Source organism: Nyctereutes procyonoides, unplaced genomic scaffold (genome assembly GCF_905146905.1).
Source record: "Nyctereutes procyonoides isolate TBG_1078 unplaced genomic scaffold, NYPRO_anot_genome, whole genome shotgun sequence".
NCBI lineage: Eukaryota > Metazoa > Chordata > Mammalia > Carnivora > Canidae > Nyctereutes > Nyctereutes procyonoides.
Genome location: NW_026575142.1, coordinates 65,882,766 through 65,905,087, shown reverse-complemented (window position 1 = coordinate 65,905,087; position 22,322 = coordinate 65,882,766). Strand labels below are relative to the sequence as shown.

At 40.8% G+C, this 22,322-nt stretch overlaps 1 protein-coding gene across 2 annotated transcripts in view; it reads right to left on the bottom strand.

Annotated features, from left to right (window-relative positions):
• Positions 1-20,026, bottom strand: part of PRKCI (protein kinase C iota) — a 74,228-nt gene extending 54,202 nt beyond the window's left edge. Inside the window, exons 1-2 of one of the 2 annotated variants that reach the window (XM_055308134.1) lie at positions 19,791-20,026; positions 1,221-1,342 (exon numbers count right to left, since the gene is read on the bottom strand). In XM_055308134.1, the coding sequence (XP_055164109.1) occupies positions 1,221-1,342; positions 19,791-19,852 (184 nt within the window). In that variant the 5' untranslated portion in view covers positions 19,853-20,026. Of the gene's footprint in view, positions 1-1,220; positions 1,343-18,632; positions 18,983-19,790 lie in introns of those variants that run through there. The other variant, XM_055308132.1, reaches the window with a different exon arrangement.
• Between the last annotated feature and the right edge of the window lie 2,296 nt (positions 20,027-22,322).

Sequence of the window (22,322 nt, the reverse complement as noted above, 5' to 3'; positions counted from 1 at the left end):
AAAGTAAAATGAGTGTTGAGTTTACATATAGCTTGGATCTAAGATATCTTCCCAGGGCTCTTCATATCAGGAAACAAAGAAATGGCCCCAAATATTGAGCTACATATTACAATGACATTCCTTAAAATGAAATTCCATTCCCATTACAATCAGTAGAAGCCCATAATACAAAACTAGTATATTTAGGGTATCTTTAAGCTATACTTCAATGGCGTTCCATCGTGTAAAAAATAAAGTCTAATGTCTTTCGCAAAGCCTTCCAGGGTTGAGTCCAAAACTTGTCAAAGTTTAATATTCATGCAACTCACCTCCAGCTCCTGTTAAAATGTAGATTCAGATCCAGGAGTCTGTGATGGGGCCTTTTCTAAAAGTTCTGCAGACCACACTCTGAGGAGCAAGGATCTAACCTTGGTTCATACCGCACCACTCCCCACACCTCAATTTAGTAAATTACTGCTCTTTCACAAACACCATGTTCTTCATACCTCTGCCCTTTTTCTATCTTATTCTTCGTCAAAAAATGGCTTTCCAAAAAAAAAAAAAAAATGGCTTTCCCCTCACCTCTTCCACTTCAAAAACTTCTACTCTTTGTTACTGTTTTAGTCCAAATGTCACAAATACTTCAGGCACATGTAGATGATGCTTCTTTTGCATTCCAAGATCCCTATGCATTTATGTTCAACTTATCATATTTGTTATTTACAAGTCCATCTCCCTAGGAGATAATGAATTTGAGGATAGAAAATATCTATCTTCAGCACACAGATATTCAATAAATGTTTTCTGAGTCCAAGTCATTAAGATATTGAGTTTCTGCCACCACCTTTGAAATCATGGTTGTCACAATTACTTTTATTCTGTAATATTTTCTCTGGAGTAATACTCAGCAAAAAATACTGCCAAATTATTGAGGGTAATCTCTAAAATATAAAACAACATTCAAATTCAAAATTGAAGTAAAATGTAACACTATTTGATGAAATGTTTATGTTAATGGTGAAAGAAAGTCACATTAATTTTACTCTATTTTGGGGTATAAAGGACAAAACAAAGATTGTACTCTTTTGGTATTATTTCAAGTACCTGAAGCAAAATAAAAATAGCATCAAATTTCTAACATACCTAATAATCTTAATTAATTAGGACTTTTACTATATTTTAAAAAACAAATGATAAAGTAGTATCTTAAATGCTTACATAGCCCTCTCTTTACCACTCACCTTCCTCATCTATCCATTTCATGGTGAAAAGTTGTTCATTGTCAAAAGAACACATATCTCGAACTTCATTGCAAAGGCCCTCAAAGGAGATTGAAGGTTCAAAATGTGTTATCATGATATCCCTGAAAAAGAAAAAGAGTTTTAAGTTTGATGATCACTGAAACTAATGATCCTCCACAAAGTACCAAATGCCTGACAATCTGATTAACATCACTTATTTTGGGGATCCCTGGGTGGCTCAGCGGTTTGGCGCCTGCCTTTAGCCCAGGGCAAGATCCTGGAGTCCCGGGATCGAGTCCTGCGTCGGGCTCCCGGCATGGAGCCTGCTTGTTCCTCTGCCTGTGTCTCTGCCTCTCTCTCTCTCTCTCTCTCTATCATAAATGGATGAATAATAAATATTTTTTAAAAAATCAGTTATTTTGTGAGTGCATCAACACACATTGCTTCCAGTAAACTATCTCTGTAAAGATTTTTAAAAATCCGTATTAATAATGTTTAAGAATAAAAATAGTGGAATGTTAACTAAATTGAATTTAAATTAAAAAATTAATATAGTGGATTTGTGAGAAACTTTAATTCAATCTCCCTCCCCCTTCAGGAAGCCCGCCCTAACTGCTCTGATGCTTGTCCCACTTTTGCTTTAATATCAGTTTTCAGAAGCACACACTTTTGTGAAGCACCGCACCCCACAGATGAATAGCTCAGTTATTGATAAGCTTCTACATTACATTTAACTGAAATCTGTTCCAATCACTGGTCCAGATCTCCCCTCCCTAAGAAGTCTACCTTTCATCAAAGAGATGGCTCTTCAATTATTTGACAAACATGTGTCATGTCCTCTTCCTCAGCTCTCACATAGATTAACCACCCATGACACTGCCACCCATTCTTTGTATGGTATGATTTTTAGACCTCACATCTTCATTTTTCCCAAAGAATTTCCATTTGCCAAAATTGGTTTTAATATATGACTAATTATTTTAGATACTCAAAAAACATAGGAATAGACATAAATATGTATTTATGTTTGTCTTAAGAGTTAGATAAGCAACAGTATTCAAATAAAACTACCTAGCAGCTACTTATTATATAACTTAAAATTTCAACAAATGTTTTAGAGCAGATGCCTGGAGTTTCCTCCAAGAAGCCAGGAGAAAGTTTCCTATGATCGAATCTCTGCCCAGTAGCCAGCCAGAGTACCCTTTCAAATATAAGTCAGATAGACTGAATGACTCTGATTTAACAAACTTATAGAGCAATCGCTTAGTGTCAGCCTGTTCAACAGTTTTACAAAGTTAATGTAGTTCATGTACTTCCTGTTTTAAACTCTTCAAATGCCTTTCTCATGCAGAATAAAATCCAAAATCCCTAGCAGGGTCTATAAGAGCCTGGCTGTCTCTCTGGGCAACTTCTACTACTACTTGAAAAGGTAAACCAATGTTTAGAGTTTACAACCTACCCCAGCTAGAATGTAAGTTTGGTGAAAAAGTAGGGATTTTGTTCATTATACTCCCAGTAGCCAACACAGTGCCTAGCACAGAATGGATATTTGAAAAATGTTCACTAAAGGAAAAAAGGAACTTGGAACACACATGGGTAGCTAGAACACAGAACACAGAGTGGGATATAAGGAATTTAGAATTTTAGTCATCTGTATAAAAAAAAAGTCTAAAAAAACTATAGTCTTTAGGAGCTGTCAAAGGTAAGCAGAGAGCAGAGCATCAATTTTGATTGGCCTTTCCTTGATAATCATTCTAACCATCTCATCACTTTCTGCCCCTGCCTCTGAGAACCATCTTGCCTTGGCTTTCATAATACTATGCTTCCCTGGCTTTCTGCTTTTCTCAACTCTTATGTCTCCTTCAGTCTTCAATCACAAGATACTCTTTACACTTTCTCTCTTGGTTATTGTCTGTCACTCTTCCTTCCTCTTTAAAACCTAGTTCACATCCAATGTTTTAACTACTATCTCTATGGAGGGGTCTCTTAAATCTGTCATTCCAGCTCCCTATGTAGTAATTAAGTCTGTTGATGATCTGATTCTATTCTCAACTTGAACCCACCTTTGCCAACAAAAACATTCTACTACAGACATCTGGTTTACTCATTACTCAACACAGAAGACCCTAAGGATCCAAGTTTTAATTCTGACCTTTCTGCAACTCAAGGCCCAGTTTACATAGCGAGGTGGGGATCAATTCTTTAACAGGTACTTCAAGATAAACTTCCATTAAACCTTTTTCAACCACACAAGCCCAATGGTCTATACTTCTAAACCTGTCCAACATGTATCCTATGTTCCATTTTCTGCTGACTCATATACTGATACAGTCTCAACTAAATTGTACTCTGGAAGATAAAAATTCTCGGACTTTTCCATAGCTTCATATAACTATTAACATAATTAAGGACTCAAACATTTTCTAACTGAATGTCGAAGAAATACTCTCTAGGAGACACTCATCTTCCAGAAAATGCACTTTTGACAAAGAAATATCAATGTTTATGTTTCTTTTGCCTATAAACATTTATAGAATACTGAGTGTGCCCTGGGTGTTTAAATAAACTTTACCTTATATAAGCTTTACAGTAACTGTCAAACTAGACATACTAATCTATTTTACAGATTTAAAAAGCAAAGTACAAAGAATATTTGCCAGTCTCTCAGTTAAAAAATAGAATATGAATTCAAATCCAAATCTATTAACACCTGTGTCCCCATCTAACCTTCTAAAAGCAACATGCAGAAGCAACAGATGCTTCTGGTTTAATATGGCAGAGGGAACACATATCTATATCCATTCATTTTAAGGGCCCACTGAAACAACAGAAATCTGAAATAGCAAATTATTTAAGTCTTAGGAAAAAAAAAAAAAGGCACCAGAAGCAGACCAGAAAGTGTAAGAAAATCCCAGTTGGGGATCCCTGGGTGGCGCAGCGGTTTAGCGCCTGCCTTTGGCCCAGGGCGCGATCCTGGAGACTCGGGATCGAATCCCACGTCGGGCTCCCGGTGCATGGAGCCTGCTTCTCCCTCTGCCTATGTCTCTGCCTCTCTCTCTCTCTCTCATTCTGTGTGACTATCATAAATAAATAAAAATTTAAAAAAAAATTATAAAATAAAATAAAATAAAAAAGAAAATCCCAGTTGACTGAAAACAGATGGGATAAAAGTGAGCGAGAAAACATATCAGCCCCAAACAACAAAGTTAAGTGGAACCTTTAAAAGAGAAAAATTGGGCAGCCCTGGTGGCTCAGCGGTTTAGCGCTGCCTTCAGCCCGGGGTATGATCCTGGAGACCTGGGATCGAGTCCCATGTCGGGCTCCCTGCATGTGGAGTCTGCTTCTCCCTCTGCCTGTGTCTCTGCCTCTCTCTCTCTGTGTGCCGCTCATGAATTAAAAAAAAAAAAAAAAAAACTTAAATAAAATCTTTAAAAAATAAAAAATAAATAAATAATAAAAATAAATAAAAGATTTATTTACATGAGATTACTTTTCCTTCTTTACCCATCTAATCATACTACTTGGCTCTTCTAAGTGCTTAACACCTACATAAGTATTCACTATAAATGCTTTTTTTTTTAAGATTTTTTTTAATTATTTATTTATTTGAGAAAGCAAAAGAGAGCGAGTACGGGGGTAGGTGGGAAGCAAAGGGATAGGTACAAGCAGACACCCTGCTGACTGTGACAGAGTCCAACGCATGGCTCAAACCCAGACCCCAGAGATCACAACCTGAGCTGAAGTTAGATGCTGAACCAACTGGTCCACCTTGTTGCCCCAGATTTATAATTTAAGTCATCTCTATACCCAATGTGGGGCTCAAACTCACAACCCCGAGATCAAGAGTTGGATGCTCCACCAACTGAGTAGTCGGGTGCCCCTATAAATGTTTTAAATTGGGGACGCCTGGGTGGCTCAGTGGTTGAGCATCTGCCTCGGGCTCCAGGCATGATCCCAGTTTCCAGGGAGCCTGCTTCTCCCTCTGCCTATGTCTCTGACCCTCTCTCTGTGTCTCTCATGAATAAATAAATAAAAATCTTAAAAAAAAAAAAGTAAATCTTTTTAAAAATATATTTAAAATTGCTTTAAACAAAACTTTATAAGTTAAAGAATAGGATGATGTTACAAATTTTAGAATGTAAAAATTACCTAAAAAAATCAAGATGGAGAGAAAGTAGAAGGTGGTATAAATTTAAAATGTTTCTTTCCGAGGTATCTGGGTCCTGAGATTGAGGCCCGCATCACATCGGGCTCCATGCTCAGTGGGGAGTCTGCCTCTCCCTCTCCCTCTGCTCCTCTCCTCTGCTTGTGCTCTCTTTTTCAAATAATAAATAAATAAAATTGTTTTAAATAAATAAATAAAACGTTTCTTCCTAGTGGAGAGTCAATACTCTATTTAAAACTAATAATTTAGGGTAGCCCCGGTGGTGCAGCAGTTTGGCGCTGCCTGCAGCCTGGGGTGTGATCCTGGAGACCCGGGATCGAGTCCCATGTCGGGCTCCCTGCATGGAGCCTGCTTCTCCCTCTGTCTGTGTCTCTGCCTCTCTTTCTCTGTGTCTATGAATAAATATAAATAAAATATTTTTTAAAAATAAAAGAAAATAAAACTAATAATTTAAAAATAAAAATAGGGAACAAGAAAAACCCAAATAACTCAAATAAAAGACAGGCAAAGGACTTGAACCAACATTTCTCAGATATACAAAGGGCCAACAAGCTTATGAAAGGATGCTCAACATCACTAATCATAGGGAGATAGAAATCAAAACCATAATGAAATATCACCTCACACCTATGAGGATAACTATTATCAAAAAAACCAAAACAGAATAACAAGTGTTGACAAGGATGAGGAGAAACAGAAGCCTTGTGCACTGCTGGTGGGTGTGTAAAATGGTGCAGTAGCTATAGAAAACAGTATGGAGGTTCCTCAAAAAATTAAAAATAGAATTTCCATATGATCCAGTAATTCCACTTCTGAGTAGAGGTCCAAACGAACTGGAAGTAGGGACTCAAACAGATATTTGTACGCCAATGTTCACAGTAGCATTATGTATAATAGCCAAGGATGGAAGTCAACCAAGTATCCATTGACAGAGGAATGGATAAACTGTGATATATGAAAACAAAGGAATATTATTCAGCCTTTAAAAGTAAGGAAATTATGGGGCACCTGGCCAGCTCAGAGAAGCACATGACCCTTGATCTCAGGGTCAAGAGTTCAAGCCCCACACTAGGTGAAGAGATTACTTAAATAAACAAACTTAAATAAATAAATAAATAGAAGTAAAGACATTCTGACACATGGATGAACCTTGAAGACATTGTGTTAAGTGAAATGGCCCAGTCATGAAAAGTCATGAAAAGACAGATATGATTCCACTTAATTGGAAGGGGTTTCCAGGGGTTGGGGGCGAGAAGGAAATGGAGAGTTGTTCAATAGATATACACTTAGTTTTACAAAATAAAAAAGTTCTAGAGGTTGGTTGCACAACAATGTGAATATGGTTAACACTACTGAACTGTACACTTAAAAATGGTTAAGATGTAGGCACCTGGATGGCTCAGTGGTTGAACTTCTGCCTTCAGCTCAGGGTGTGATCCCGGAGTCCTGGGATTGAGTCCCACAGGGAGCCTGATTCTGCCTCTATGTCTCTGCCTCTCTGTGTCTTTCTTAAATAAATAAAATCTTAAAAAAAAAAAAAAAAGGTTAAGATGTAGGCACCTGTGTGGCTCAGTCGGTTAAGCACACGGTATTAGGCCCCCTGCTCAGCAAGGAATCTGCTTCTCCCTCTGCCTGTCCCCAGCCCTTCATGTGCTCTCCCGCACACAGATGCGCACTCTCTTACAAATAAATAAAATCTTTTTTGAAAAAGATTTTTAAAAAGTGGTTAAGATGTAAGTTTAAATTTTTTTTAACAATTAAAAAGAAAAACAGAAGAAGGTACACTATTTAAGTTACAAACAATCATTAGAGGGATGCCTGGGTGGCTCAGCGGTTTGGCGCCTGCCTTCAGCCCAGGGTGTGATCCTAGAGACCCAGGATCCAGTCCCTCGTTGGGCTCCCTGCATGGAGCCTGCTTCTCCTTCTGCCTGTGTCTCTGCCTCTCTCTCTGTGTCTCTCATGAATAAATAAAACCTTAAAAAATAATAATCAGGGACGCCTGGGTGGCTCAGCGGTTGAGCGTCTGCCTTCAGCTCAGGGCATGATCCTGGAGCCCCGGGATCGAGTCTCACATCGGGCTCCCTGTATGGAGCCTGCTTCTCTCTCTTTGTTTTTGCCTCTCTATGTCTCTCATGAATAAATAAAATCTTAAAAAAAAAATAATCATCATCATTAGAACTAAAAATAGGAGAGGCAGTGATGAAGAAGTACTAAATTCCTCATCTTTCATACTGATCAATGGATATAATAAAACAAAGCAAAATTTTAAAGTTTGTTTTCTTTTTGTGAGAGAGCAAGCATGGGAGGGGGGAAGGGGCAGAGGGAGAGAATGTTAAGCAGGTTCCATGCCCAGCATGGGACCTGACACTGGCTTCCTCTCAGGACCCTGAGATCATGACCTGAGCTGAAATCAAGAATCGGACATTTAATCAACTGATTCACACAGGTGCCCCAAAAGAAAACAAATTTTTAAAAGTAATTAACTCTGCGTGGTGGAACTGGGGGTTGGGGAGAGACTGGAGATGGAAAGATGTACTTTGTACTTAGACCCTTCCGAATGGTATAGATGATCATTAATTTCTCTACCATAGAAAAGTATGATTTTATTATAAAATTTACCTTGTAGTTAAAAAATAAAAAAAAATTTTAAATGACTTCTATAAATAAAATTGTTTTGAGTATTTTAAATATTAAAAAAAATAAAAATAGAAAATAGCTCCTTCTTCTAACAACATTGGAAGAGAACATGCTTACGTTAAAGCAATTTGGGGGTTGTTTATTCCTTTTTTTTTTCTTCCAAGTTTTTATTTAAAACTCACATTAGTTAACAAATAATGTAGTTTGGTTTCAGGAGTAAAATTCAGTGATTCATCACTTAAACAGAACAGTCAGTGCTCATCACAGCAATCACTCTCCTTAATACCCATCACCCATTTGGCCAACCCCCACCTACCCTCCCAGAAATTTTTCTTTCAAAATACATCAAGGTTATTAGTATGAGGGAGTAAGGGCTGAAAGAATGTATTTTAGAATTAGAGGGGTTTTTTTTTTTAAGATTTATTTATTTATTCATGAGAGACACACAGAGAAAGGCAGAGGGAGAAGCAGGCTCCATCCAAGGAGCCTGATGTGGGACTCGATCAGGGACCCTGGGATCACGCCATGAGCTGAAGGCAGACGCTCACCCACTGAGCCATCCACGTGTCCTTGTATTTTAGAATTAAGTAAGAGAAGGAAAAGCTGTCATACAATTTCTCGGGCAAAAAACAAGTATGGCATTATGTTTTTTGAAGGCGGGGGGAAAATGAATATCAGACACCATCAAAATATACTTCCTTATTAAGGTCCACATGAAGTTACAATTAGCACATATGTAAGCATGTCTGTAAACAATAGGGATTTTTAGGAAAGCTCATTTTTCAAGAGCTAAAACATATTTATCAGAACACACAAATATTTTTAAAATAATCCTTAAAAAACATAGTGCAAACATCCTAACGAGACTCAGTGAAGGAGTCATGCTTTATCAACCGCCACTCCTTAAGTTCCAGGAACTAAAACATTTAAGGGAGTTTTATATAAACACTTCTCTAAGTAATTGAGAGAGCACCATGTTCATACCCTCTACAAACATCAGATCCTTATTATAGCACTAAAGCTAAAAATGAGCTGCAAAATAAAAATATTACATTCTAAAAGGTATAAAACAAACTGTGCCTGAAATATTTTTTTCTGGTTTTAATTTCAGTGTTAGCATAAATTATCTTACCACTGGTCTTCGACAGAATGTAGCCTGCCTCACCACAAAGATTCCCAAAACAGCAAATTTAGATATAGTTTCAGCTGAATTTTTAAAAAAGAAAAAAAAAAGGTAGTTTTAATTTTGCTACTGGGCTTCAGAAGACAAACTGCTTTAAGCATTCATTATGTTCCTATGTTCTAAAATACAGAATCTGAAGTTTTTCTGTAGGACTAATTGCTTTTAAAAATAAACCTGAAGTAAGAACCACCAGTTCAATCCTTCTGCTATCTCAAAATAACCTTTTCTCCAAAATTAAATGTAGTATAAAGAGAAAAAAAGCCTTATTTGTAATCACTCATATAATAGATTTAGGCAGAATTATCCAGGGACAATGGTAAAATCACTGGGTTAAAGGTTCTGAGGAAAGAGAATATTCATGCAATCTCATAGTATCACTCCTCAAATTGATTGTTATTCGTAAAAATGTCATAAAGCAACTTCCATTTTTTAGTGATAAAGAAGATAGATAGATGGGGCCCCTGGTCGATGCTGTTGGTTGAGTGTCAGACTCTTGGTTTCAGCTCAGGTCATGATCTCAGGGTCATGAGATCAAGCCCCCCACCCCACCCCGCCGCCCCGCCCCGCCCCGCCCCAGTATCAGGCTCCAAGCTCAGTGAGGAGTCTGCTGGAATTTCTCTCTCCCTCTCTCTGCCCCTCCCTGCATTCACTCACTCTCATTTTCTCTTTCACTCTCAAGTGAATTAAAGATCTAAAAAAAAAAAAAAAAAGAAGAAGAAGAAAAGAAAATTGGCTCAAGAAGAACTGTGAAATATGAATTTGACAGGAAAGCAAAAAAGTGATTTCAAAAAACCCTATCAGGGCAGCCCCGGTGGCTCAGCAGTTTGGCGCTGCCTTCAGTTCAGGGTGTGATCCTGGAGACCCAGGATCGAGTCCCACATCAGGCTCCCTGCATGGAGCCTGCTTCTCCCTCTGCCTATGTCTCTGCCTCTCTCTCTCTCTGTGTCTCTCATGAATAAATACATAAAATCTTAAAAAAAAAAAAACCTATCAATATAGTAAAAGGAGAAAATAATTTCTCTGAAGGGTGAGACTCAGCTTTGTACTGTGGCTTACTAAGCCTCAATGCTACCATCCATACAATGCTGATAATGATATCTGCCTCTGAATATTGTTGTGAAAATTAAATAAAAATAAAGACAAAACACTTATCATAGTTCTTAGAAATGGGTACATAAAAGATTAGTTTCTATGCTCTTTAGTTTAGTTTCTATGCATACCTTAAAGGGGGAAAAGGAGACTGGGTATCTTTGAAGATAATTTGTGAAAGTTTTCTAACTACTGATAATATTTCATTAAAATAAAAGATCACTGCTGAGGAGCCTGGGGTGGCTTAGTCCGTTAAGCGTCCAACTTTTGATTTCCGCTCAGATCATGATCTCAGGGTCTTGAGACACAACCCCGAAGAGGGCTGGGGGCATGGATCCTCTTGAGATTCATTCTCACTCACTCTCTCTCTCTCTCTCTTTCTCTCCCTTTGCCCCTCCCTGCTCCTCCTCTCCCTCTCTTAAAAAAAAAAAAAAAGATAAAAAAATCACTACTAAAGTTCAACTGGTTGGAAAACTTAGCCAAATAGTTAAGAAAAGTGAGATATATAGTAGTATATATATAGATATATAGTAAAGAAGAGGCAAAATTGTTATTTGCAAATGACATTATCTAGCTATAAATTCTAAGACAATTAAGATTTATTAGAATAAGGTGACCAGTTAAACTTAATAAACTTAAATATTCAAAAATAGATGGTATATAAAAGGCCTATGAAAACAAAAGATCCAGATAGGCTCTGCTTCCGCTCAGATCGTGATCGCTCAGATCGTGATCGTGGGATCCTGGAATCAAGTCCCACATCAGGCTGCCCACAGGGAACCTGCTTCTCCCTCTATCCTGTGTCTCTGGCTCTCTCTGCATCTCTCATAAATGAATAAATAAAATCTTTTTTAAAAATGAAAAAAGAAAGAAAGCAGAAGATCCCATTCACAAAAGCAACAAAACTATAAAACAGCTAAGAATAAATATTATAAAACTATCAGTTCTCACATTAATCTATAAATTCAAAGCAATTCCAAATCAGAATACCAGTAAGATTTTTTTTTTCCCTGGGGATATCTAGGTGGCTTAGTCAGTTAAGCACCTGACTCTTGGTTTCGGCTCAGGTCATGATCTCAGGGTCCTGTGATCGAGCCCCGTGTCAGGCTCCACATGGCAACATGGAATCTGCTTGTCCCTGCTCCTCCCTCTGCTCTATCTCTGGAATAAATAAATTTTTTAAAATATATAAAAAAATAAAGTAAATTTAAAAAAATAAAAGATTTTTCTTCCTGAAACCTAGAAAAACCTTCAAAAATTGATCTGGAAGAGAAAATAAATATACAAGAATAGCCAAGAAAATTTGAAATACAAAATTAATTAAATGGCTGTTCCATAGCATATATCAAAACTAACTACAATAATGAAATGGTAGTATATATAAAAAAAATTGCTCCCAAAATCAGTGAAACAGAATAGAAAGTACTTACATTCATCTGAAAAATTTACTATAGAACAGAGTTGTCCTTCAAATCAGCAGAGAAAGAACCTATTCAATAACAGTCTTAGGATACATTTTTTAAAAATTAAGTTGTATCAATACACTACAAATAACTAAACCCCCAAATATCAGATTTATTGAAAAGATAATCACTTGAAAAGCTGCTGGATTATTAGACGAAATATAAAATATTTTTAGATGAGAAATACACATACCTAAGGGAACTCAGAAGCCATAAAGAAAAAAAAAAAAAAAAAGGATGGATTTGATTAAATAAAAGTGAAAAACTCCAGGCAAGCAACAGGTTAGGGAAATGCTACAACTTTTTCAAGAGACAAAATGTCAATGTCCCTTAGAACAAATTAATTTAAAAAAGAGATAGAATCCAAGAGAAAAACTGGGCAAAAGACATGAATAAACAAGCCACAGAGGAAATACAAATGATCAGTAATGTATAAAAAAATAGCAATAAAAAAAGTTAGCACTTGTTGGCTATTCTATTGTGAAAACTTTTAATGTTCCCTTAATGTGCAAAGGGAACACAAAAGGAAAACACTTTATTTGTACACCATTGCTTGGAATGTAAATTGGTAAGTGTTTGGAGGACAATATCAAGTTTTACAACGGGCAAATTTTGGACCATGTTTGTAAGAATATATATTAAACATAAAGATGTTCCTTCAGCATAATTTGAAACAGTGATTTAATGAAAGTAATTCTTTATGCTCCTCAATCAGGATAAAGATTAAATTATGGTATAGCAAGACTATAGAACACTATGTATCACTGATAAAGTAAGCAGATTGCTCTCTATACGTGTGTATCTATTTATCCTTGTCCATCTTAATATGGAAAGATGATCACGAATGAAAAATATCAAGTTGCAGAAACGTGTAGAGATATGAATCTGTTTACTTGAAAAATAAAAGGGTGTGTACACATCTATTCTTATAGATACATCAATATAATGGAGTAAATACTCCAAACTTTTAACAACGGCTACCATTAGGAAGTGGGAGAGGCTACAAGGGGTACTTTCCACTTTATGTTGTTTGTATTTTTAAATTTTAGTTTTAGTGCCTTGTCTTTGTCATCTACATTTGGTCACTGGTGATATTTTTGTTTCTATCATCCTTCTCAGCCACATTCCTATATAGGTCAGCTGTCGTGTACAGGGCTTGGGAAACCCAGCAGGCACACAATAAATGACTGTTAATTCTGGGTATTTCCACCTGGATGCCCCCAAAGCATGATGAACTCAAAATTAGGTTATTTGTTCCACGTAATGAATTATTACCTCCTCTCGCTAATCTCTTCCTCCTATATTCCCTAGTCTCTCTCAAATAAGAAACCTATTGTTGTCAAACTCCCTTTCTCTTCCCCACAGGCAACCAATCTGTAATTCATATTGATTCTACCTCCTAAAATTGCCCTTCAATCCATATCCTCTTCTCCTCCTCTGACTCTCTCACCTGGACTACTTCAAAAGCCTCCAAATTAGTCTTCACCCACTGCTAATTCATTGCCCATCCTGGTTCCAAGAATAATCTTTTTTTTTTTTAAAGATTTTATTTATTTATTCATGAGAAACAGAGAGAGAGGTGGAGACACTGGCAGAGGGAGAAGCAGGCTCCATGCAGTGAGCCGAACATGGGACTCGATCCCGGGTCTCCAGGATCAGGCCCTGGGCTGAAGGTGGTGCTAAATCACTGAGCCATTGGAGCTGCCCTATTTTAGTTTTTTTTTTTTTTTTTAAGATTTTATTTATTTATTCATGAGAGAGAGAGAGAGAGAGAGAGAGAGAGGCAGAGACACAGGCAGAGGGAGAAGCAGGCTCCATGCAGGGAGCCCAATGTGGGACTCGATCCCGGGTCTCCAGGATCACGCCCTGGGCTGAAGGTGCTAAACCGCTGAGCCACCTGGGCTGCCCAAGAGTGATCCTTCTAAGATGAAAATCTAAGCAGGTATCTCTTACTTAAAACCCTCACCAATGAGAAAAAGTCCGCAGCCCGAAGTAGGATATTCGAGAATCTTCATGAGTAGTGCCTATGAGCTTTCATCTTAGCCTCACTTCTTATCAGTGTCCACTTCACACTTCATGTCCTAATAAGGAATGACTATGGGAGTAACAACTAAACTGATCCGAATTCCCCAAACATACCATGCAGTTGTGCAATGCCTGGAATGATCCCCCCACCCAACATCTTCATCAACCAGGCAAACCTATTTATCCTTCAAAAGCCTCAAACATTTCATCCTCTAGGAAGGTTTCCTCTGCCCCAAACACCCCCCCCCCCCAATATCCATGCCTGCAAGTACCTTACGCATCAACACATACACACTCCTTTATTAACTCTTCTATATCTTTCCTCCTGTAAGTTTCTCAGTCCCTTGAGGGCAGAGCCTTAGTTTATCCACCTCTACATACTCTGTCCATCCTAGTGTCATATGGTACCTAGTACCTTACAGTAGGCAGTAGGTATTTAACAATATTAAAGTGAGTTTAAACACACTTTAGGTATTATGTGAAATCCTAACCAAGACTGGAATTTTAAAAATTCAGGTTTTAATTACACTCATTTCAACCATTTAAAACACACACACACACACACGACACTCAAGTTACCTTAACAAGAGGGTTGGGAGTCATATTAGAAAGCTATCATGGACCTCCAGGAAGAATTTTTTTCTGCAGAGTGCTGTTTCCTTCTCCTCTGCTTTCTCAGACCTCACGTTTGCACACGGTTGGTCTTGGCCTCACTAGACTCTCCCTTAACTCTTTAGCTCCAGTCTCCACTGCTAACAAGCAATTTATATTATCTGATTCAAATTTCTGAAAGAGCTGTTTTGGTTTTTGGCACCAGGCCACCAAATCCTTTCTCTTTCTCTTGGATCAGTTGTCCTGTGGTTAGCTACCATGCCAGAAGCTCCAGGACCAATAACTAACATTCCCCCAACTTCCAACTCAATATACTATTTGTATTTCCTTAGAACATTATAGAGATATACTTTATATTGCTAAAATTATTTTGCAATACTTTTAAAAACAAGTCTTGCCAAGACTTGTTCACAGAAAAATCCTGCATACTTCTTCACTTAACCAGCTCTACATTCCAAATATACAAGGAGTTAATCTCTTCCTATTTGTAGATGTGCACAAAAGAACCCTCTAGATTGTTGCAACTGTTCAATGGCAGTGGTTTAAAAAGCATGTTTACAACCTTTTTTTTTTTAAAGATTTTATTTATTTATTAATGAGATACACAGAGAGAGAGAGAAACAGAGACAGAGACAAAGGCAGAGAGAGAAGCAGACTTCCTGTAGGGAGCCGGACGTGGGACATGGGACGTGGGACCCGATCCTAGGACTCCAGGATCATGCCCCGGGCCAAAGACAGGCTCCAAACTGCTGAGCCATCCAGGGATCCCCCGTTTACAACCTTTTTGCAAAATTTCCCATACATTTATAATGTAAAACGAAATGCGAAGTCTGGACATTTCCTTGTTAAACTCTTATCCCATAATATCAAGTAACTTTAATATAAGGATAAGCACCTATAATAGCAATTTATCACTAACCAACAAAACCTGTTTCTCTTCCTCCTAACACTACTGGGTAATGATTGAAGAAGGAAAGCCACTCACTGACAAGCTCCCATGTTAAGGAAAGAAGGGTATATAGGGCATGACACAGGCACTCTTAGGTGGTCTCCAATACAGTCAGATTCTATTTTTTTTTTTTTTAAGATTTATTTTAGAGAAAGAAAGCTCATGTGTGTACTGGGGGAGGGGCAGAGAGGCAGGGAGAAAAAAACTCAAGCAGACTCCCCTCTGAGCATGGAGCCCCAGGCTAGGCCCAATCTCACCATCCCAAGATCATGACCTGAGCCAAAATCAAGAGTTCGACAACTAATCAACTGAACCACCCAAGCACCCCCAATACAGTCGGATTCTCGATCTCCTGCTTAAAAACTAGAAAAAATCTAATTAAATGTCTGTTATATCTAGAGAGACAACACATTTGTCCTAAGAACAAATTTAACTGAATGAGAGAACACCATACACATCTTTAAAGAGGGAAGGCAATTTATTTGCTAAAAAATTCTGGTTATTCCAAGATTCAACATTCACTGGAAAGAAATACTGTTAGAAGGGAGTAAGAAGGCTTTCTGATAACAGCCTTTCATAAGATCTGAAAGAAAAAACTTTTTTTCAAATGCAGATTGACCTTACATTTCTTGATATAAAGGATTTTTCTATTTTAAAATGAGGTAGGTGTTCTAGTTAGCCAACCTGTTTATTAGCTATCCTCATTGGTGACTCATTTTAGTTTCATCTGTAGTAATGAGCAGCTGACTATGTAATATCAAAACCACCAGTTTAGACTATTGTTAATAAACACATAATCTTAACATCTAATTTCAGGGGACAGAAATTGGAACAATTTAGAGAGTGCTGATGTCTTTAAATGAGGCTTGAAATGAAGGCACTATTAGAAAGCTTTCAACGAATAAAAAGCAATAAAGGGCGAGGGCTAGATTCTTTCATTCCTTAGCAAAAATTCACAGATGTTAAAAAACAGAATGTTAACTTGAATGTCTTAGAAAAATTTTAGTCAGGCACTAAAAGTATATGCCCTCTTTTATTTTCTTTTATAACAATAATTATAGTAATAAGCCAAGAAAATATGACACCTAACATTCCTAAAATATATTTTTATTTCTTTCTAAAGAAGTTTATAATGATTTTAATTCACTAACTAGGCCTATTTAGATTTGTCAAACGAATAAAAACAGGAGAAAGAAACCTAATTCCTTCCTCTTCATATTTAAAGTCATCGGAAACTATTTCAATTTAATAAGCCAAGAATTTGCATTGTTTAAAGCCATAAATGCAGACCAGAGAACTGAAAATAATAGCTTAAGAATCAAAAATTGAAAAGCACCAACCAGGAGAAGGACAAGCAAAAGGTAGCATTCACCCAATTTCTCATCTTTCAGTGGAAGGAACCAATAGGTACCACCTAAAGTTGAATCATGAAAGAGAATAAGGTAATAAAGTAATAAAGGCAAACCTCCAGAAGAACAGAAATAAACTGTTCACAGTCTACCTCTGGAAGTGGGGAGGATGAGATGGAAGACACTTTTTTTTTTTTAAGATTTTATTTGTTTATTCATGAGAGACACAGAGAGAGGCTGAGATGCGGGCAGAGGAAGAAGCAGGCTCCCTTTGGGAAGTCCAATGCTGGACTCCATCCCAGGACCCCAGGGTGACGTCCTGAGCAAAAGGCAGAAGCTCAACCACTGAGCCACCCAGGTGCCACGAGAGACACTCACCTTATACCTCTGTACAGTTTGCACATTCCTACCATGTGAGTATATTCATTTTTAATCCCGTTTTTTTTTAACTGTCAATAATGAAACACTTTTAAAAAAAAAAAGAAACACATACTATATATTTCATTCTCTGTGCCTTACAGCTCATGGACTATCAATTTCATAAAATGGCAACTGAATTAATCTCTTAATTAAAGGTAAGGTAAAGGAAGCAAAGCTTCAGTGCAAAGTTCATTGACCATATTCATGTCAAAACTGCGCTTGTGACCACTACAAACTTTAAAAAAAAAAACGTACACACACTTCTTAGTATTGTTTTTAAAATGAAGACCTCCTTGATCAATTTAAGCAAAAACACGGATACTGTCCAAAATAATTCTTGTAAACTATGCTGAACAGGCTAATAAACAAGAGGTCAGCGGCTACACGGCAGCGAGTGATCAAGTGGTCACATCAAATCAATAAGACGTTTGACGGCTCCTATTTCCTTTAAAATCAAAACAAGAGAGGTGTTTTGAAAGTCTGCTATCTTCACTGATCCTCTCAGGAATGTAAAAGTATGCACTGCAGTCTCAACCTCCTAGTGCTTGAGGGTTTTTTTTTTTTTCTTCTTTTTTTTTTTTTTTTTTTTTTTTGAGCAATTTACTTCTGCTTGGACAAACAGTAAGACAGGCCAAAGCCACTGGGTGTGCTGTTAACCCTTTGCCTCGAATCTTGGCCTTCACACGACCGTTTCACCTTCCTAATGCTACCGAAGGTGATCATCTCAAATTCCAAAACGCAACTACAGACAAGGGAAGGGGGATGCTTCAGGTCACTGATTACAGGGTATGATCTGATACAACAGCATTAGCACCGGGTCCCTCCTCGCAAGCACAGGAGTTCTAAGTCGGGTAATCTGAGTACATGGCACAGATTTTAAAACCACGCCTCGCTTCGACCCCTCTCTCCTGGCAGCGTCTCCCCCTACCCAGTAAGCGGTCCTTGAGCCAACACTGACAGAGGAGCATTCACGAATTTCTAATTCGCACCTATACAACCCGCCCTTGGCGAGACCGGAGCGCCTAATGCACGGCCCTAAAAAGGCACCAACAGTAACTCCGAGTCTCCGAGGCCGGCAGCCGGGCGGGCTCAGAGCAGCGCGCGCCGACTCCTCTGCGCGGCGAAGGTGGGGCGGCCCCGGAGCAGCGGAGGCTTCGGCCTTGGGCCGTGGCAGAGCCGGCGGACTACGGGAGTCCCGGCTTTGCAGCCCGCAGCCACCTTACTCGCCCAGGCGCCCCTCGGAACCAACCCTGAACCCCAGGCGCACTCGGGCTCGAGGGCGCAAAGCCCCCGCGAACCTCCTGGCAGGCGGTGGGTCTCGAAGCCACCAGGTGGACCCTCTCCATTCCCGGGCTCCGCCCCGCGACGCCCGCCGGACCCCGGCTGGACCCCGGCTGGACCCCGGCTGGACCCCGGCTGGACCCCGGCTGGACCCCGGCGCCCCCCGCCCCCCGCGCCCCGCGCCGCCCTCCTCGGGTCCGGGGCAGCGGGCCTCCCCGCCCCGCCCCCGGGACACTCACCCGCGGTAGTAGGCTTTCACCCGGACCTGGTGGGAATGGTCCCCGCTGCCGCCGCCCGCGATCGCGTGAGACATGGCACTGCTGTCCCTCTGGGTCGGCATCTCCCTGCTCCCCCGCCCCAGCGCGGAGGCCGAGGCTGCGGGGGGCGCGCGGGGCGCCGGGGGGCGGGGACGGGGCCGGGGGCGGGGGAGGGAGAGGGCGCGCTCCGCTGCAGAGCCTCCCGCCGCACGGCCTCCCGCTCGGCCTCCCGCCGCACGGCCTCCCGCTCGGCCTCCCGCTCGGCCACCTGCGCGGTCCGCCCGACCCGAGGGGCGCCTGGCCCGGGCAGCCGGAACCGCGCGGCTCCTCCCGCCGGGCCCAGCACGCCTCCCCTCCGGGCCCTCCCACCTCGCCCGCTCCAAAGGCGCACATTCCGGGGGGAGGGCGGGCGCAACCATCCGAGCATCTCCGGGAGCCTCGACGCCGGGCCGAACCATCCTCACGGGGGCCGCGGAGAGGGGGGCGGGAGGATGGCGGCGCCGGGTGGCACATCGCTGGGCCGGGACAGGGGCCTCCGTGGGCCCTGCGACTGAGGGAAGGCCAGAGCTGTCCGCGAAGGGCGCCCTCCCCACGCGGGACACGGGCGGGGGCCCGGGCTGCGGCAGCTCACCCCGCGGCCTGACTTGGTCCCGCCCGCCGCCGGCCCGAGGGGGGCTGGGCCGGGTTTCTGGGATTTGCAGTCCCGGTGGGATGCCGGGCCTGGAGGCTCTCGGCGTCGGAACCCGGCCTCCCCGGCGCCGCCGCCCGAGTCCGAGCCCCGCGTGCGCGCCCCCCGCAGCCTCCCGGCGCCCGGCGCGCCCCCCGCAGCCTCGGCCAGGGGCTCGCCGGGAAACCCGGCTGCAGCGTGGGCATCTGAGGTCGCGGCGAACGGCTGGGCTCGGTCCGCATCTCCACAGTGGGTTCCCCGATGCAGTCCCCCTTCCAGCTGCAGGCACCAGCTCCAGTGCACGGTGCCTGTTTTGGAGGACGAGACGCTGGTCACCCGGCTCGGCACACGCTCTTTTATGGAAAGACTTTAATAACATATGTAACAAATGTAATAAAGGAGGAAACTCAGCTAGAAGGTGTGGAGGACCGGCATTGCCTCCTTTGCAGCCCCCCCTCCCCCCCCCCCAGCACCTTGGCCCTGGTAGATCGCCATCGCCTGGCACAGGTGCACAGTGGTTATCCGAGCCGTCCATCAGCACTATTTTTTTTTCTATTCTTTTCTATCACTGGCTAGCCAAAGATTACAGTATAAAGGGTCCGTCTTTGTAGCTTAGTCTCCGATCTTCCATTGATCTTGGCTCTGGCACATAGTGCAACTGCAGGGAGCATGAATCCAGCTCCGGCTTCGGTCCTGGCACCAGCACATGCTAAAAAAGGTTGGAATAATCAAGACTATAACCTGCTTTGCTGTGATAAAATAGGGCTGGAGGATTGACTCATCAGAGTTATGTCTGACACTTCGTCTGCGGTGACGTCCTTTAACTGCTACAAACGTGGATTATAGACTCCTAATAAAAACTGTTGAGAGACCTTGGTATCAGAGTTTTGAGAACTCGGGACTTGCATCCACATGTTAAATATGAATCAATTAGCTGTGGAATATAAACTATCTCTGAAGTGAGATTGTGAAGTTTTAATTGGATTCATAGAAAATGTAGTATGCTTGTGACAAATTTGAAAGATTATATAATGCTATTGGAAAGGGAATTTGCATTATATGGGAAATGAGAATTTAGAAAGGTAAGGCGAAGCGGCCGAGATAGCTCAGTTGGGAGAGCGTTAGACTGAAGAAAGGTAAGGTGTGAACACCTGTTTCTTCTGGGTCCTTATATCTTAGCAGTTTGAAAAATCCTTCATTGGCCTCATTTTCACAGGAGGCTTATTGCCTATATTAAATTTGTCATCAGTAAGAATCTATAAATAGTAAATATGTGTTTCCATGTCTTGGCTGTTGTAAATGATGCTTCATGGGGGTGCAGATATCTTTTCAAGGTAGTGTTTTTGTTTTCTTTGGCTAAATAATCAGAACTGAGATTGCTGCATGTTATCATAGTGATTTTTCTAATTTTGTTAGGAACTTCCATTCTGGGATTCCTGGGTGGCTCAGCGGTTTAGCACCTGCCTTTGGCCCAGGGTGCGATCCTGGAGTCCTGGGATCGAGTCCCACGTCGGGCTCCCGGCATGGAGCCTGCTTCTCCCTCCTCCTGTGTCTCTGCCTCCCTCTCTCTCTCTCTCTCTCTCTCTCTCTCTCTGTCTATCATGGATAAATAAATAAATAAATAAATCTTAATAAAAAAAAAAAAAAGAAACCAAAAAGAAAACTCTTAAAGAAAAAAAAAAAAAGGAACTTCCATTCTGTTTTCCATAGTGGCTGTGTTAATTTACATTCCCATCCTAATTTCAGTTTTTTTGTTTTTTTTTTTTTTTATGATAGGCACACAGTGAGAGAGAGAGAGAGAGAGAAGCAGAGACATAGGCAGAGGGAGAAGCAGGCTCTATGCACCGGGAGCCTGATGTGGGACTCGATCCCGGGTCTCCAGGATCGCGCCCTGGGCCAAAGGCAGGCGCTAAACCACTGCGCCACCCAGGGATCCCCTAATTTCGGTTTTTGATTATTCATTGGTGGTGTAGAGAAAATTAATTTTGCATATACCTTGTATCCTACAAGCTTGCTGAACTCATTTATTAGTTCTAATGGTGTTTTGATGGATCCCTTGGAATTTCCTACATACCAGATTATGCCATTTTAGAATACAAATTGAGAGGCGCCTGGGTGGCTCAGTTGGGTAAGCATCTGCCTTTGGCTCGGGTCATGCCCAGGACCACGTCCCAGGCTTGAGCCCCACATTGGGCTCCCTGCTCAGCCTGCAGGAGCCTACTTCTGCCTCTGCACACACCAACTACCACTCCCCACCCCCACTCATTCTTGTTCTCTTGTTCTCACATACTCTCTCCCAAATACTCAAATAAACAAAATCTTAAAAAAAAAAATAAGATGTATATATAGAATACAAATTGATTTACCTCTTTCCAATCGGAATACCTTTTATTTCTTTTTCTTGCCTAACTGCATTAGCTAGGACTTCTAGTACTATGTTGAATAAAGAGGAGAGTGTTAATCTTATGTGGCTACTTTTCAGTCTTACACCATCAAATGTGATAATTACTCTAGATTTTTTTTTCCAGATGCCCTTTATCAGGTTAAGGAACTTCTATTCCTAGTTTGTTGACTTTATTTCTTTGTTTTTAAAGTAAACTCTATGCTCGACATGGGGCTTGAACTCAAGACACGGAGATCAAAAGTCACATGCTCTACCAACTGAGCCAGCCAGGCGCCAAACTATTTTTATTTTGAAAGAATGTTGGGGTTTGATTAGCGCCTTTTCTCTATCGTGATAATCATGTAGTTTTACTCTTTATTCTATTGATATGGTGTTACTTGATTTTTGGGTGTAGGCCAACCTTGCATTCCTAGGACAAATCCAACTAGCCATAACATATAATCCTTTTTGTGTGTTGCTCCATTCAGTTTGCTAGTATTTTGTTGAGGAATTTTGGATCCATACTCATAAGCATTATTTCCTTTAGCTCTTTGAACATAATTGTGAGAACTGTTTTGAAGTCTTTGTCTGCTAAGCCCAACATCTGTGTCCTCTCAAGGCA